Source organism: Oxyura jamaicensis, chromosome 9, assembly GCF_011077185.1.
Source record: "Oxyura jamaicensis isolate SHBP4307 breed ruddy duck chromosome 9, BPBGC_Ojam_1.0, whole genome shotgun sequence".
Taxonomy (NCBI): domain Eukaryota; kingdom Metazoa; phylum Chordata; class Aves; order Anseriformes; family Anatidae; genus Oxyura; species Oxyura jamaicensis.
In genome coordinates, this window is record NC_048901.1 from 2,863,155 (window position 1) to 2,881,143 (window position 17,989).

Sequence of the window (17,989 nt, forward strand, 5' to 3'; positions counted from 1 at the left end):
TTTGCGTTGTGAATAAAACTGAAATTGGCTTATTCCATCAAATACTCCCTTTTGAAATGGGAGAGCACCCCTGGCTTCAGTATTTCTGCCTCGTGACCACTGAGAGACGTGGGCCTAACCTGGGTAACGCACTGCAGTCTTTGGAAAGAATTATCTTCATACTAACTCATTACAAGGAGAGAAATCCTAGAATTTGGCACAGAGGAAGGAAAACTAATAGAAAAAATATCTGTATCTTCTTACAAGCACATTCTGGAACATGGCACATCCTGGAAATATTAATTCACACTATTTATTTAAGCAAAAGCAAAAGATTTCTGACTGGCTGGGGACAGAACTTCCCTAATGCAGAACAGCTCAGATACCCAATAAAAAACGGTGCTCGGATTAAAATATTAGAAAGTGTAGGTAAAAATGACTTCATCTTGGTGAGACTGTGATATGAAATCACCCGAGCTTAATTGATCATTTCCTGAACTCGGCCCTGTCTGGTTCCTCACCAGTCCAGCCGAAAAACGAGTTTCCTGCAGAGGCGTCGCGGGGAGCCTCAGAACAGGAGGGGACACTGCGCTCGTGCTGGGGACAGGAGGAGCACGTCCCAAGGGGCTGAATCTCCTGGGACAGCAGGAACCCGTATTGACAGCCGAGTGCTGCTGGAGGCTGCACGCCCCCGCACTGGGCAGCTCTGCGGCTGCCTCGCTGCTGCTGCGAGGGACAGTGCCTGGGGAGGCTCCGGGAGCTCGCACGGTGCTTTGATGTCAGAAACCAGCCAGCCTGATTTCGGAAACCGGCAGCCAAGCTGCTCCACGCTACCCACAAGCGTATTCCCACCTTCCTCTCGTATAACACACAGGCTGAAGTGTACAGCGGGCATTTTCTCCACTTTCCCATACTTTTGGAAGTGAAGTGTTTCTGCTTTTCTGTTGCAATAGCATGCCACCCATGTCACAGAAAATGCCGAGGTTTCCCTCAGTGGCTTTGGTTTGTATAAAAGTCACGTCAATGAAGATTGAAGAAGCCTCCTGCCTTACAGTTGGCCCCTTCCTGCTAACTGTGGATCCCAAACCCGCTTCGTGAGGTGCTGCCGACAGAAGCCTGGGTTTGTATGTGCTCCCAGCCACTGCAGGCGGTGACGGTGGGTAAATACGCCGTTAGGAGGAGGACAGCATCAAAGTTTACTTGGGAAAGATTGGGGCTTTTAGGAAATGCCTCCCTGGTGTCAGTTGGAAGAAATGAGCGGGTGACGGGGACACACGGGGCCACCCTGTCTGCTTGTGGGTGAGGAGGGCAGCACCCAGTGGGGTGAGTTATTCCCCTCCTGGGGAGGGGATGGGCGCAGCCCCTCTGCTTCACCAGTTAGCCAAGCCACAAGCCTTGAATGGCTTTCACTAGCCCGTCCCTGCTATGGGCCACACCGGTGGCGCGTTTCCAGCAGCAATTTCGAGGTCTGCGTTCACGGAGGCCTCGCTCCCACCACACAGCCTCGCCCCCATCCTGCGACGCGGTCACGGGGCTGGTCCGTGCTTCGCACAGGCGAACGCGGTGGAAACCCTGGCTTTTTGGGAACGTGCCCAGTTGCGTTTGGGAACACCGCTTTGCCATGTAACACACCGGCAGCCAAGAAACGACACGGCGCCGGGGGTGGCGCGGGGGCCGGGGCCGGGGCAGGGTGCCATGCCCGGGACCGGGACCGGGACCGGGACCGCTCCCGGTGCACCCACCGGGGGCCACCCCTTGCACCCTGCTGCTGCCGGGCTCCTGCTGCTGCCGCTGCTGGCGCTGCTCCGCCCGGGGGCGGGCCGTGGGCGGAGCGGGGCGGAGCGGGGCGCGGAGCGGAGGGGAGCGGGGCGCGGAGCCCAGCGGAGCTTTGCGCGCCCGCGGAGAGCCCAGCGCGCTCGGCAGCGCCTCCCGCCGCCGCGGCACCATGTGGCAGCCGGCATCGGAGCGCCTGCAGGTAGGCGGCGGGGCCGGCGGAGCATCCCCCGCCCGCGGCAACGGGACGCTTGGCTGCAACTTCTCCCCCGGCCCGGAGAAGCTGGGAGCGGGGGGCGCGGCGGGGCTGCCCCGCTCCCGGTGCCCGCCGCCCCCCGGTGCGGGCCCCGAGGGGTTGGCGCACGGGGAGCGCAGCCTCGGCGCTGCTGCCCCGCGGGGTCCGCGCAGCCCCGGGGCGGGACCGGGGTCCCGGGGGAGCGGGGTCCCCGGGGGCCGGGTGTCACCCCCAGATGTGCGGGTCCCAAAGGGTCGGGGAACTCCGGCCCCGCTCGGCCGGGGTGCTGGCCCCGGGTCTCTGCGTTTTTTTTGTTTTTTTTTTTCTTTTTAATGTATGCTTTTATGCAGATTTGCATGTAAATAAAATCAGGGTGAAATTTGAGACAGGCAGACGGCGAGAAGAAATCCAACTCACTTTGTAGTTCCACTGCGTCGACTTCGTTAGTTTCCAGAGCAAGTGTCTGCTGAGAGAGAAGCGGGCATTTTAAGCAAGAACCAGCGGTCTTACTTAGCTGGGTGCCAATGAAAGGTTTTTCTGGCTTTTGCGATTGAAATTGAGAGTTTGCTTTGATACCATCAGGCAGAAGATTCAGAGGTTTGGGTTGAACTGATAGTAAAGCCACACTGAGCAGATCTTTGAGCATGAATCCCCCCAACCAGGAACAGGAATAGTTATTTTTCTCAAAAAGGCATACTTTTCTCTAGGACGAGGAGCTTGGTTTGTAGTTGATGGGAACAATAGTTTGTGGTTTCCAGGACAAATGTTATTGTGTAAATTCTTATGATGTAAATATTATGAACCTTATGTAATATTATTATGTAAACGCATTATTATTTGTTTGTTTCCCCTGTGTGAGCCAGAAGCCTGCGGGTACCAAAGGCAAGCAGGGAGATCCCCTGTGTTACGGTGGCCCTGGGCCTGGTGCTGAGGCTGGGGCACCTGTTCCACCTGCACTCCGGTGGGACCGTGCCCCTGGCAGGGCATTTGCCCCTGGGATGCTGTGGGGGAAGGACCCGAGGCGAGGCTGCACCCAGCACTTGGGGCACAAAGAGCAGCAGAGGGAGGGGAGGAGAAGGGAAGGGCTGAGGTTAGCAGCAGTGTGCAGGTCTGGATCGTATGGATGCGTCCCGTTCTTGGATTTTGGTTTAAAGCTAGGATCCTAATATAACTAGTAGGTGATGCTGCCTGGGAGAGCATGAAGGGCTAATTAGAATCAAGTGCTTATGTTATGCAGAAGAAAGTTGTGAGTGTAACCTTATTCAGCTTCCTTAGGCGCGTGCGTTCCGCTGCAGTCCGCTACAGCCCGCAGGGATGAAGTTATCGCATCCTGCACCCATGCAGGCGTCTCTCCCTCGGGAGCGCATGGGGAGGACCACATGCTGCAGGGAACCCGGGCTGCCTGAGGGGGGACGCGCACCTCGCTTACCTGTTGCAGTGAGATTGAGGTGCAGGGGAGGCTGTGCTCGTGGGAGGCAGCCAGGAGCCCCGAGCTGCTCAGCAGTGGCCACTGATCTTGTGCAGCTTACTGTTGGTTGCCTCTAGCTGGAGCCTCTGGGCATCCTGAGTCTCCCAAGATGCTGAGTCTGTAACTGTGGTTCTTGCTACTGGGAGTTGCTGGGGAAGCGTAGTAAGAGCTGTAGGCGCTGTCAAAAACAAGCCAGAGGGATCCAAACCTCCAGAATTAAATGACGTTTTGACTTGTGCTAGCTACTGGAATGAGAAGGGGAAAGCTTTGAAAAAGCCCCAAGAAGCCATTAATAGTTCTGCGTTCACATGAGGTTAAATAAAAACGTAGTGACCAGTGGGTAAAATGAATGCAGCGAGCACCAGAAAGGAGGAAGGCTGCTCTGAGTCACTGGGATGCAATCACCTAATTAAAAGTTGGATTCTAAGCTGCATACACACAAGCCAGAGTTGCGTTGGTAATAGATTATCTAATATTCCCAACTTTTTTTTTTATTATTATTTTAATTTGAGACGTGGACATTTTTAAATAGCCTGATCTCTGTGTTTGTCTCCAGGACCCACCACACGTTGTGCATCACCAGCCTGGCCAGAGCTGCTGGCAGTGCTGCCTGGCCCTCCCATGGGGAGCTTGTGCAAAGCAGTAAATACGTGTTTTTTTCCCTTCTTTCCACATCAACATCTTAATCCAGTTTCAGGTGTCCCGTGTCCTTCCCCTTGTCCCCAGGCTCACTGTCTCCTGCCACCCAGCTGCTGTGAAACAAATCTCGGGGCCACCAGGGTACCGTGAGGGTGGGCTCAGCTCGTCCCTGGTGGTTCCCCATGGCATGGGTGGGAGGGTGCTGGGCATGGGGTTCGGGCTGCAGCAGAGGAGACTTGGGCTACTGGGGCACTGGGTAGAGCAGGTGGTGTCTTGTGGTCTCTGTTCACATGTTCAGCAGTTACGTGCCAGTCATGCCAAGATGCAGCAGTGTTTGGGGCACGTATATGGCAGGTTCCAGCTCTGTCTTTTGTAGGCTCTCCTTCAAGCTGATGCACAGAGCATGGAGCTGGGCTTTCAGGAGTTGCATGTGGTGTCACTGTGACTCAGATGCATCTTGCGTCAGTTCCCAGCTGGGCCAAAGTGCAGGTCTGTTATTAGTCCGTGCTGTAGCTCTGTGCTAAGTAAAACGACAGTGAAAATATTTTCATCTTTCTGCATATTTCTTTTGGCCTGGGTTAGTAAGAGACTGTGAGCAGACTTTGGAAGTGGCTGCCTGCTGTCCCGGGTCAGCCCTGCCCTCCTTGCTGAGGACAGCTGCGTGTGGTTAACTGAGAAGGGCACGCTCGTGGCAGCGTGCAGACACCTGCCTCCTTCGGGAAGGGTGCAGTGGTTGGCTATTGCTTGTGGGTCTCCTTTTCTCAGTCCCTCCTGGTGTGCAACAGGGCTGCATGTTCCTGGTCTGTGGCTGTTCACGTAAAAGCTGCTGTTGTTCCAAATGTGCTCAGTCCTGTCAAGTTTCACAGTTTGTGCTGAAGATTTTGGCTTTGGCTGTGCGTGTACAAAAGTCCCAGCAGACTCCCAGTGCAGTTCCCAATGGAATTAAATGGATTAGAAGAATAAGGACGAGAAACGTAAATATCTAGGTTTTTGGAATTTCCTTGAAAATACAATACCACGTTTTCTTCTTTGTTCCTTCCTCTTCCCCTTCTGCCATTCTTTTACCTCCGGCAATATCCCAGCCGCGTGCATTTTCTCTGGTCCGTGGCGCTGTTACTTATGTGGGATGCAGCAGGGCCAGGACACTGCCCCAGTATACCATAGGGATCAGCCGCTCTGGTGTGGTACGTGAGAAGGTTGTGGTTTTACAGGTAATACAGGCATTAGCATTTTTCATGCTCAGTGTAAAAGGGATGATCTTTGTGCCTCTTTTGAAAACTTTTTCTGCTGTAATTTCTGCGGCAGCACTTCTCGTTTGTGTTCAACTAAATGCTGGTGAAAGCAGAGGACTTGTGCATGCCCTGCCTCTGTTGGAGTCCTCACCGGGAGGTGCAGCAGGTATATAAGTGCTTGTCCACTGGTTGCTGTCACTGGGCGCCAGCTGTGGGTGCCCTGTGCCCTCTGTGCATGGGTTTGATCGCGCCGCTTGTGGCAGTTTGTCGGTAGTCGCAGGCAGTGTCGCCTGATTTTTGGCTTGATGTTTGCCATGATGGCACTGGTTGAACTAAAGCCAAAACTCTTCTGAAATCTGTGTTTAAAATTAATTCCAAATATACCCTCTGTGTCTGGTTAAGTACGTGAGGGTCGCAGCTGGGATTTCGGTGCTGCTGGCCACAGTGTTGCTCCCGTGAGGGCTCTGAAGTGGTTTTTGAAAACAACCAAGGTCTTAGTGCAGTTCCATTTGCCTGTCGGTGAGATGACTGGTATTTGCTTTGAAACCTAAATTTTCCTGGAAGCTTGATGCCAGACATTGTTTCTAGATAATAAATCCCCGAGGGTGCATAGTTTCCGAGTTCAGGCTGTCCGTAAGCCCTGTTTATAAGTCTCCCTGCTTCTCCTAGCACGTGTGGGCTGAGGATCGCCGTGTCCAAATACATTTCCTTCAGGAGTGGGGGACGCAGCGGTGCTGTAACCTTGAGCGTCCCTGTGCGGAGCTGTGCCGAGCTCTCATTGTGGAAATAGCTCTTGCTTCTGTCCTGCGCGTGGTACCGCTGGTGGGCTTTGAGAAGTGGTGGTGCCTGCTGCCAGCATCCCACGTTGCATCTCTGCCTTTTGGATGCTTTTCTTGGGCAAGTCCCTTGATTTCTGCCCCACGCTACTGGAAGGCAGCCAGAGTCCCCAGACCGGTGCAGTACGCTGCACAGGGCTCTCCGGTATTCAGAAAATATCCTCTACCACCTAGGGTAAACATCAAACACCTTTCCTGTGTCGGGAATACGGAAACTTCCCTGAAGAAAAGCCAGCTTTGAGCAAAGCGGCGTGTGATGGCTTCAAGGTAGTTGGGCTGTGGCGTGCGTGTCTGTGCCACTGGTTTTACGGCAGCATTTGTATCTGTTAGATGTAATGTGGTTTTAGGTGCTGTCGGTGCTTTCAAATCAACTTCTCATCTTGATATTATATTTGTAGCGTTCCGATGCACGCCTACTGAAAATGCGCTATACAGTCAGTTGACACAGTGTTTTTCAAATTTTTACCAGCATATGGAATAACTCCTCCTTAAAACCAACACAGATTGCAAGTGTAAAGCATACAAACAGCTGTCTAGACAGAAACTGCTGCAAGACATGTATAGCGGGAGTGATGCTACTACTGAACGTTGGTTTTATTAAATATTATGTCAGAAGGAAAAAGTGAAAAGTATTTGAAATTTAAGCCTAAGTCATGTGGATGCAAACGTCCGGGAAGTCTCACAGCACGGTGTTTTGGCATTGTATAGCTACAGGATATTTGTCAAGGCATCAAAGTTTTTATGCCAGTTTGCTACTACGACTTTGCAGCAGTCAGAGATCTTTCAAACAAAGCTCAGTGAATTGCAGCTAGCTCATCTGGCACCACTTAGCCTGGGCAGTGCCTTTTTTCTACATTATTTATTCTTTGTAGAAAATGAATGGCTCTGGAAAAATGCTAATTTTGGGAAGCATTCTATGACCAAAAGAAAATCAAAATCAGTGACTGTTTTGTGGAAAGCCCTCTGGGAAATGATCTTAAGGGTTCGTTTATAGTGTACTACCAGTTTCAGTTTATGAAGCTGACAGCCTGTTTGATGACCAAGACAAATAAAAATAAATAATTAAAAAAAAAAATCAATGATCTCCTTGAAGAAAGGCAGTCAAAGGCCAAAGCATTCAGTCTAAATAGTTCAGGATTTTAACTGCCTGCTTTTTTTTTTTTTTTTTTTTTTTTTTTTTTTTTTTCTTTCTGTTCCCCGATGGCAGCCAGTAGGACAGTCCACAGCAGCAATGCCATCACCTTCCATGGGTGGTCGTGTGTGCAGCAGGCAGGCCTCCAGCTGGGCGGCGGAGCCTCCGGCTGCAGGGGCTTTGTGCCTGGGTTGGTGCGGTGGTGGTTCTGCCTGCCATCCGGCATGCAGGATGAGAGCCTGGCCTGGGCATCCCGGGATGTGGAGCTCAAAAGTCCCTTCAAGCAATGTTTAATACTTGCTTTCTTTTCCACAATGCTTTCATGTATAATAATTGAGCTTACTTGCACTTCAAATAATAGCTGGAGAGTTGCAGGTGACAGCAGTGTTATTCTGCTGGGTTCTTCTTGATTAAGTGCATAAAAATCTTTGAGCAAAGATTTTAAATGTGGGTGATTGTAAAGTGTCTGTGCAAAGACCTAATGTGACCTTTCATGATTTGTTTTTCTTGTTGAAATACTGAAAATGTGGAGTAGCAAATACGAATCTTGATGTCTTGATGTCTCTTGAAATCTTTGGGGGATTAATTTTTTATTTTTTATTTTTTAAAGTTGTGTTCTTCTGATACTTGATATCTCTTTATTTTAATGATAGCACTTCAACAAAATTGTATGGGCTCAGAATGATTAAGTTGATTTTGTTACCGTGACCCCTATCTTAGCAGTTCGGCATTGGCTTCTGAAGTGTTGGTCGTTTTGAAGAACCTCCATGCCTGTTTTCACTGGCTGTGTTTAAATGGTATCTGCTTTTCTGATGAACCAATTATTGTTGGTGATATTTCCAGTGCAAATTCAGAAACTTAAAAATTTTGCCATTCCCACTGTTTGCTGCCTTTGTTCCCTCACAGGCCTCCCTCACCCCCATGCCAAGGGCCTCAAGCGAGGGGTTGAGTCTGGGGCAGGCCCCAGGCCTTCTTTGGCTGTCCCACTCCACTCTTGATGGTTAATGGCTGACCCTGCTTCCAGGCAGCCTTAACAGCCCTGTGTGTGACCCAGATCCCTGATGGGCTTCCTAATGATTGAGCCGAGCAGGTATCTCAGAGCTGTGGCACTGAAGTCACCAGCAGTCTTGTGCTGTGCCCCTTCATGGCATTGGAACTGTGCCATTCCAGATGGTTTTCAAACGTCTCCTCATGTGAAAATATTTTCTCCAGATATATTTGATGGGAATTGCCAGGAACACTGTGAACAGATAGAAAGTTAATTAAATGTCCTGGAGCTCAGATATGTGGCCGCTTCTTTCTTCCCGCTCCAGGCTCCCTCTGGGTTTCAGAGATGGATATTCCATACGTTTCGTGTCAAGCGTTCAGAATGACCCCGGAGTAAGTTTCCAAATATTCAGAGCCTCCATTTGGGGCCAGGTTTTTCCAGAGAGCTTTTTACCTGGTGGGCTGAGCTCTTCTGAAAACATGACCACTCGTTCAGCGCCTGTAGAGAAGTGGTGTTCGGAAGTCTGGTCCCACCGGGGGGGGGGAGTAGCTGCCCTGAAGACCTTGCAATGGGAGCTAGTCCGAGCTCCACTGGGGTCTGTACCAGCCTTCGTGGGCCTGACTGGGTTTCAGGGCAGGGCAGCAATCCCACCTACTGGGCTGTTACACGGGATCCAGAAAGCTTGTAAGGTCTCATTTAAAACAAACATTTCTCCGCACTGTGGAACTTCTTCCTGAGAGTGGGCTGTGGTGCTGAGAGACAAAAGGTGTGGGCAGATGCAACCTTTCCTCTCTGTGTGGCTGCAGGAGGAGGCTCTGCATAGCACATCTCACTTGCTTGGTGGCTTTCCTGTAGCTGGAGATGAGCTTTCCTGCTGTCAGGATTAATGCTCGCTTTGTGAGCTGATGATGATACTGACCTGAAAACGGTATTGTTCCTTGGGGGAAAAATCACTCCCTCTAGTCTCTCTGATTAAAACAGAAAAACAAAAATTCTATTGTTATTTATCAAACCTGACCAGTCCAAATAAATATGCTGAATTTGGTTTCTGGTGTTATGTTAAGAGACATTTTTCTCAATTTTCCAGTGTTGCCTTCTGCTGGAAACAAGACTGCCACCAGGAGGGTTGTGTCTGGGTGTGCTGGCTCTTGTGGCTCTGGTGTGGAGCTGGAGCACACCAAGAAAAACAGCAAAAACATAAGGTTTCAAAAACAGGGTTTTAATATTTTTTTTCCCCCCCAATTTGAGACTTTAAAAAGAGAATCTTTTTCCCATTTTTAGCTTTTCCATCTGGAATTTATTATTTTTTTCCCCAGTTTTTGACCAGAAAAGTTCTTTTTGGAAGCCCTGCCTGTAGCTCCCTGAGCTGCCTGGTGGTCGAGGCCTGGCACAAGCCTCCTCCCTGCCTCCCCACGCAGTGTGTCGGCAGAAGGCGGCAGAGAATTTCTTTCATCTTTCAGAAGACTGTCAGGGAGGAGTCACAGCAAGGCCCGGAGGACAGATTTTGGTGGTGTGGTGCTTGGCAATTAGGGCTTGCAAAATGTCTGGTGGGCTGAGTGAAGTTTTCATGGGGTTGTGTGTGAGGGGACACAGGCAGTATTACTGTGGGGTCCCAGGCAATTTGATACATTTCTCATACGTAGATACTTTAAGATAGAGGTGAGCCCTGACATAGAAGCACTTGGATGTACACGTGGAGTGGAAAGTGAGCTGTTTCTGTGATGCTTTCCAGGCTCGCGTACTCTACAGTGTCCATGTTGCTTTCTGTGTTGCCAGTTCCAGCACTGTTGAATGATAGTAAATCAATTTTAATGTGAGGTGTTTTATTTTTCCTCAGTTTTTATTTATTTATTTTTTATAGTCCACAGGAATATTCCGTGCCTGACTATAACTTTGAATCAACAAAAATTGTAGAGGCTCGAATCTTGTCCCAGTGCTTTTCAGGAGGAGGCTGTGCAGGGTGGATCTGCGCAGGCTTCGGTTTTCACAGCTGGGCTCTGTTGTTTGGGTTAGAATCAGAAGGAAGGATATTCTGAAAATGATCACAGTGGGTCTTCTCAACAGTTTGGCTGAAAGGGGCCATTGAGCCTTTGTTGAAAAACTGTGTGTTTGAGAAAACCTTGACAGTGAAGACAACTTTGGTGTTTCCTGCAAAAAGGAGCTGCAAAGCGAGCACCAAAACCACCAACAGTGTTCCCTGAAGTGCAGCCATGTCTTGTGTTCAGCCTGCACCCTCAGTGCCACGGCTTCTTCTGGCTGGTACCTTGAGTTTCTTCCGGCTGTCAGCATCCAGCCGTTTCCTTGCAGCACCATCACTTTCTAAGGAGAAACGTGTTTATTCCATGGCTGGCAGAGGATCATGTCTGCAGTCACCAAAATATGTCTCTCTGCTGTTTGTCTGATGTAGACTGTGCAGGGTGGAGGAACAAGGTAGGTGTGAACTTAGGAAGGAAAGAATTTAATCCCTGTAAAACTCACTGGAAAAATCACAGGATCACACTGGCTAGGAAATGAGCATTTTGCTTTGATTTTCTGTTTAGAGTCACTGAAGGAAGCTTGGTGCTGGGATGTGTAACATTTTTGAAGGGCAACATTTTAATCTCATGCCTCTAAAATCAAGAGTTCATCTAGAAGGAGGATTTGCACATTTCTAAAGGTTGCAGGGGCCAAGGTGGTCCAGCTCTTGCCTTTTACTGCAGATCATTGTGGCAGTCTTCAGTTTGTTTCTGGTAGCTTTGAGGTCACACATGGCTCCCTGCGCCTCACTTTCGGAGTCCCACAGCTTCTGGCTTGGCAATGGGATGCACACTTCCAAGGAGTAACCCCAGTACAGAGGCGTGGGGTTTTTATTTTCCTCATCCACTGCCAAGGACAGAGTTTGGGCCATTTCCTGGTAGCTGTCCAGTGGAGACTGGGCAGCCTGGTACAGGAGACCACCCCATCAGAAATACTGGGCTCACTGCAGGGTCTGGAGAGGTGAAGGTCAGCCTTTCTGCGGGACAGAGCAAGCCTTGGACTGAGACAACTTATTTTCATAATCAAGGGTGAGGAAAAGCCCTGGCTCTTCAGAACGGTATTCACTAAAGTTTTAATTAGTCACCGTTTAATTGTTTGTTCTCTGAAGTCACTCTCCCACATCCTTCTTACAGCTGAGATGCTGACAAGTTTTGGGCACAAGTGTGGAGCTCATCTGACCAAGGAGAGTCGTATCTGAAGAGATCGTGAGTTGCAAGCAACAGCTGAGATGAGTTAGAGAGCTCTTCTCCTGGAAAGAACCATCCCACTGCTGCCGCTGAGGGATTTCACAAGCTCCCTCTGGTTTTCTGAGCCCAGGACAGGGCTGCAGCAGGTTGGAGCAGGGCAGTGGGGTGTGTGTAGGTGAATGTCTCTTGGGATGTTTGTCGGCAAAACAGCAACAAGAGAGGCTTTGGACTAATGTGAAGTGCCTTATAGAGACGTGGGGGCAGCCGGATGTCCCCTTGGTGGGGAGCTGTCAGGAGCTGGGGACCAGAGGGGGCTGGGGGCTGTCACAGCCCAGAGCCCTGTCTGCAGAAGCCTTGCACTGGCATAACTTGGTTCTGATTGGCTATGAGAAACACAAATATTGTTAAATGATTTTCAGAGGGCTGTTATGTTGTCTTTTCAATTTAGGATTTTTACTTCTCAACAGCAGGAGTTATTTGTGGCTGCTTACATGACATTAGAAAAATATCCATGTGCAGTGAGCAGCATTAACTGTGGAAATGTCCGTAACTGGTTGTTCCGCAGTTTACTATGCCGGCTCTGAAAGCAAGAGTCCGTCTGACCTTCAGTTTCTGTGTTATGGTTTGAGGGTTTTCTTACGTGTCTGTGAAGCTTTCCAAGATAAATGAAGTGAATGTGGTTTGGCATTTAAATCACTGATGTTGTATCAGGCTAGAGAATTTCAGAAACTGTTAATGTCTAAATAGATGTCACTTTGTTCACGTGGGGATAAACTTTGCTCCTGTCTATCTATATGCAGATCTCTTTTGGTCCAAATTCTGGTCTTGGTAAGTTGGTATTAATCTAAGTGCTATTGCTAATGTCAGCGGAGCTGCTCTGGATTTCTTTTGCTCTGAAGAAACCTCATGTGTATTTGGGAGTGTCCGAATTTTACCTGTTTTTTTCTTTTCTTTATTTTTAAGCAGATACATGTGACTGTGAAAAGATTTAATGTCTAAGGGAGCCAGACTGAATGTTTCTGTGTTACCCTTTTTGGAACACGTTGTTACTGAGGTCATTCTTGACCGGGCCCTCGCTGTTTGGATGAGGGGCTGTTACGTATCCAACCGGAACGTCTGTGTCACGCTGTGAGCCTGGAGCCCGCTTGCTTTGGGGTGGAGGAGAAAAGCACTTTACAAAGTATTTATGGAAGCGTTACTAAACCTGGTGGTCACACGGCTCCTTCCCTTTGTGAGGGTAAGGGGGGTGCGGGTAGGGGGCCATGGGTGCCATGTTGGGTCCCCAGGCATAGGCTGGGAGCGTCCCGGGCTCTTGGCCACCGACCTGGGGCCCTGCAGTGCCCACGGCCACCTCCTGCTGCAGCCTCCAGCCTTCCCTGGGCTGTGGCCTGGCTTCAACAGATGTTATCGAGATTTTGGTTGAAAAGTGTGTTTCTCGTTTGTGAATACAGTCTGTCTCTGATTCCTTTTCTTATCTTCATGTCTTCTCAAGAAAATTTAACGTTTGTTTCTTCAAAAATGCCTACCCCAGTTTTTGTTTTTTTTCAGCATTTATCAGGAGCAACAAAAATATTTCTTACCCAGCAGCCGTCCTTACAGAGTTGAAATTAGAGAGCAGTCTGTCTTGTCCTGGGTAAAGCATCATTTCCAACATTTTCTTGTTCTCAGATCCATATGTAGCACAATAGGAAAGTGATGTCATATTCTTCCTTATTATTCCAAAATCTATCCGGTGCTTTTAAAATTTAATTAATTAATTTTTTATTTTAAAATGGTTTCTGGGAGGTTTTTAAATCTGGCCTCTGTAGTTTTACAACTCAGCGTATACCTGAACAGAATCAGACTGAAACATCTGCTTTCAGAAATGCCCGGGGCCTTAGTGTTATACTGTATCCCATACAGATAGAGAAGGGGTGCTGGCAGTTTGAAGAGTCAGACACCGAAGCTGATCGTTGTTAATCATTGCAAGTGTGCTGCACAGCTACAGACAGTGGAGTGGTTCTAGCTGCATAATAGTTTCCAGAGAAAACAGCTTGGCATCTTTGTAGCACCCCAGTTAGCAGGCGTCAGCAGGCAGCAGTATAGTCGTGTTATAGATATGAATTATTTTATTAGTGCTGTCCAGCTAGTGGAGCAGGTACGGGCTTCCTTTCAGTGCCAGCTTGAATCTGACCCGTGGGATCGGTGCACTGGGGAGGGAGCGGGGCTGCAGGCACCTCGCTGGGGGACTGCAGCGGGAGCAGTGACATGGCACAGCTTGTCCGTCTGTTATCCTTCCCTGGGGGTGGAGGAACGGCTTTTAAGCGTGTCATCACCTCCTTAGCATAATCAGTTTTTCCTGCTGAAAGGAGGCCATTGCGGTGCCAGCGCTGGGGCCAAGGTGCGGCTGCGCGCTGGAGCCTCTACGCTGCGCAGTGGTGGTGCCCTGGTGAGGAGCAGTTCTGGTGACTCTTTAAGGCAGCTTGCTTTGCCTGGGTGATTGGCGATGCTTGACCATTGGTATCACAGCCTTTGGCCCACATCATCCCTGCTGTGAGTGGGGTATGGGGAGGCTGAAGACCAGCAGACCTCCATCTGAGCAGGGGCTGCCCGGGCAGTGCATGGCACCGTGGGGAATTGGGCTGGGAAAACCCCCGTGGGCTTCGGAGGAGACTCTGGGGAAGGGCTCGTGTCAGAAAGGGGAAGCTGAGAGCTCTGTGTCACTGCGTGCCACCAGTTCTTGCCCACCCTGATGGATGTGTGCAGGAGCTGACAGTGTCGTGGCAGCAAGTGTGCACTGCGAATGCCGTGCTGTGATGTGCTGCGCATGCTGGCTGGTCCAGGGTGATCCCACGTACAGACCCAGGGTTTGCTCTAGTGGATGTTTAATGCTGTTCTGCGTTGTACACCTGGAATTCAAAAGAGAACACTTTTTTATTTTTCTTTTCTTTTCTTTTTTTTTTTTTTTTTAGCTCATCGTCATACCTTTGAAAATAATTGTAAGCAAAATAAAGTAAAGCTGAGCACGTGGAGTCTGGACAGATCTTGGTAACATCTGGACCAGCTTGTCTGGTACCATGTTATTTCTATGACTTGATTTTACTGAACTTTCATGCAGTGTTGAAATGCTGTTTGTCTGTCTGCTGAGATGCTGGATGGACAAAGGCTTGGTCCTCGCTAGAGGAGCTGCAATGGGGGGCGAGATGATTTCAGGCAGTTCCAATTTCTAATGTGCATGTTTTGATTAATATCTCGTTAACCTCATGTTAACCCCTAACACTATGTGGTTACAAGTATAAATATTTATTCCCAGAACGTAGCTGTAGCTATGTGTTAGGATTAATGCTAAATTGTTAGTATTCAGTACTCACTTTAAGTAAAATCAGTTTATCAGGCTGCTTCCCCCCCCCCTTTTTTTTAATTGCCAAACGAGTGTGCACAAACAGGGTTCAGATGGCCAGAGCCTCCAGAATCTCATTATCTTAATTGAAAAATGTCAGCCTTTGACATTAATAAATGATTTAGCTAGCACATGATTCAGTCACTGGGGAGAAATGAAATTGGCTGTTACAACCATCCCTTGCTTCTAGATGATAATGATAAGCTACAGCCCACAGCTCTTCAGAATTAATAGCTCAGGGCTTAGGACATTATTTTCATATATTAGAACATCTCAATTTCATTGCATTTGTTAACATTTTATTCTGGAATATCTTCATGTAGAAAAAAATGGAAGGTACACGATGGATATCCTCCGGTACACTCTAACGTTGCCGTTCAGCTTTTCACAGTCCGCAGATGTGTTGCCAGGGCTTGGCCTCTTCTTTTCCTTAAAATCAAACTGTTTTGTTTGTGTTGACCATTAATTAAGTGAGGCCACTCTTCACTTACCAGAGGAAATAAGTTGTTTAGTCGATGTTTGGGTCTAGCTGTATATTGAACTACTGCAGTAAACAAGTAACTAATTCTCATCCGAATGTACTCTGCGCATGGATTTTATGGACTCTTCTGGAAAAGAAAATATTTTTCTGTCTAAAAAGCATTTCCTACCCAGTGACTAGCTGTAAAAGAAACAGCTTGAAAGTATTTCCTGGCTGAAGGAAAGGTTCGGTGCATACTTTTAGTTTGCCGTTGTGGTTAACATCAATATGTGTTTTTCTAGCACTGCTTAAGCTTTCCTCTCTGTTATGTACCAAGAGCTAATAAACATACGTACAGAAATAACAATCTGTCTGAGTCAACCTGCTTGATCTTCTCTTTTCTTTTGGTAGCACCAATCCTGAGATTTTGCAAAGGGAAATCTGAAGATTCAGGCTTGGCTCTGCTCCTGGCTGAAATCACTGGTAAAATACGGACAGCCTTGCTGCTGGAGCAGGGGCCTGAGGCTTGTGGCTTGGCTGGTTGGCTTTTGGTGGTTCCTGTTTTTGTTTGTTTGTTTTTTGAGAACTAGATCGGTGCAAAATTGAGCACTGGCATATTGAAGGAGATAAATAGGTGAGGTGAGCCCAGCCAGAGCAGACAGGTACTGCTTTTGCCTTTTGCTTTGTGAAGCTCAGGTGTCGTTTCCTTCGGTTTCTGAGCTGGGTTAGTGAACAGCTGGCAGGAGTGCCAGGAGCTGTGCAGCTGTGGGTTCGCACAGCGCAGGCTTTTTGCGCTGTCACCAGTCAGCAGAGGAAAGTTGGGATTTGCAATATTGCTTTTTCCAGAAAATAGGAAATCGAGGGCGGCAAGCACACGTGTCCTCAGGTGCACTCAGGTCTTGAACAGAGGGGCTGGGGCTTTGCTTCATGCAGACTGCCCGTTCTGCTGCCACTTCGCAGTTCTGCCATGCTGCAAGTGACTGCCTCGTGCCTTGCCCACCTTCCCTGCTGACTGCCTTCTTTCAAGTCACGTATTGCTTCAGCCTGACCCTCATAGCCGGGGACTTCTCTAGAGCCTCATTTCCGTGGATGTGATTGTGTGTAATTTTCTGCCTTAAATTGCCTTTTTTATTTTATTTTTTTAAAGTTGGCTTGTGTCTCTTAGTGTTGCAAGGAAAGTCTGAACTGATGATTGTGGGAAGCTCAGAAAGCTGGAGGCAAACAAGTTTCTTAAATTTATTCATTGCTTGCACTCTTTCAGTCCTGACTGTTTCTGTACTAACAGATGTGTTACAACCTCAGGAGGTCTGGGGTTAAAGAACCATTAAGGTTAGTCACCTCTGTGATACCAAAAGCTAGGCTAGATAACCTTGGTCGGTTTTTGGCACAAGTAGGTTTGAAACGGTTTTGCAGGCTGGGTACAGACAGAGCGAAGCCCGTAAATGTACCTTGTAAATTTGCTCTCCCGAGCAGCTCAGGCCTGAAGACTGCGAGTTAGCCGTGCTCTGAGTATCGACACGCGAGTGCACTGCCGTTACGTTATCACAAAACTGGGGCTAAACCGAGCTGGAAATGGAAAAGCCACGTCAATCAAAATAACAAAAAGAGGGGGCACGCTCCTAATAAATGCTGCAGTGTAATAGTAAATACTTGCACGCTTTTATAGAAGTAACAAAGCTCTCGTTTCTACTTACTGCGAGCAAGCAGCCGCCTGTGCCGAAAGGGCTGTGCTCTGAGCACCAAGGGAAGTCTAATTTCTTGCAGGATAGCGTTTGGGTTTTTCTAAATATTAAATCATTCGGTGCACATGTATCTCTTCCGGAATTGAAAACATCTTTTATTTATTGGGCTGAGCTGGCAGCCAACACAGAAAGCAGTCTGCATTTTGTTTATCAATTCACAGAGAAATCCAGTTCTTCAGAGTGTACTTTTCATCTGCCAAGAGCATCAATGGAAAGTTTAACCATCTCCCAGTATCTTTCCTAATGATTTAAACATGGCCATTAAGGAAGGCGTTTAATTCTTTAAATAAGGTGCAGAAGGCGTTAGCGAATTGAGGGACGTGGTGGAGGGTTTAACTCCATGATTTCCGAGGCTTTGCCGGCGACAGACCACTTGGCTGGTCCCTGGAGGTGCTGCAGACCGGCCTCGCTCGGGAAATCCCGTCCCTCGGACCCCTGCCCCTCTCGCCCCGTGGGGATGCTGCTGTGGTGGCTGTGGTTTTGGACCATGTGTAGACTCTTGCTGGGGAAGCCCTGACGGAAAGCACTGCTCTGTGCTGCCATCTATGCAGAGGCTGTTCAGCGAGAATAAGCAGCCTCGTCCTGACGTCTTCATTAAGCTATTCCGTTCATTTTAATTAGTCTAATTTAAGCTTCGATGCATGCATATAAAAATGGTCCATGATCATTTCAGGGCTTGGCTGAAAACCTCTGGTACAGAGCTGTAAATAAACCCATAGCAATGCGTGAATGCTGGAGGGATTCGGATGGATCTTTTCAGATGATTTTTGTGCCTGTGTTTGGAGAAATGGGAACGTGTAAAAGGTTTTCCTTGCAGCTGAGAAAATTCTAAAAGTCTGCCATTCTGTATTTAACTCTCAGGGTTTTAGTCATTACGGTCCTAGCAGGAAGATTTCTTGCGTAAATGGTGACATCCAGGTTCA

The 17,989-nt window shown here is 48.6% G+C and overlaps 1 protein-coding gene across 1 annotated transcript in view; it reads left to right on the forward strand.

The window, feature by feature from the left end:
* Positions 1–1,796: 1,796 nt before the first annotated feature.
* The window catches only part of PID1 (phosphotyrosine interaction domain containing 1), an 84,692-nt gene continuing 68,499 nt past the window's right edge, over positions 1,797–17,989 (forward strand). Inside the window, exon 1 of the mRNA XM_035335265.1 lies at positions 1,797–1,954. Within this exon, the coding sequence (XP_035191156.1) occupies positions 1,925–1,954 (30 nt within the window). The 5' untranslated portion in view covers positions 1,797–1,924. The remainder of the gene's footprint in view (positions 1,955–17,989) is intronic.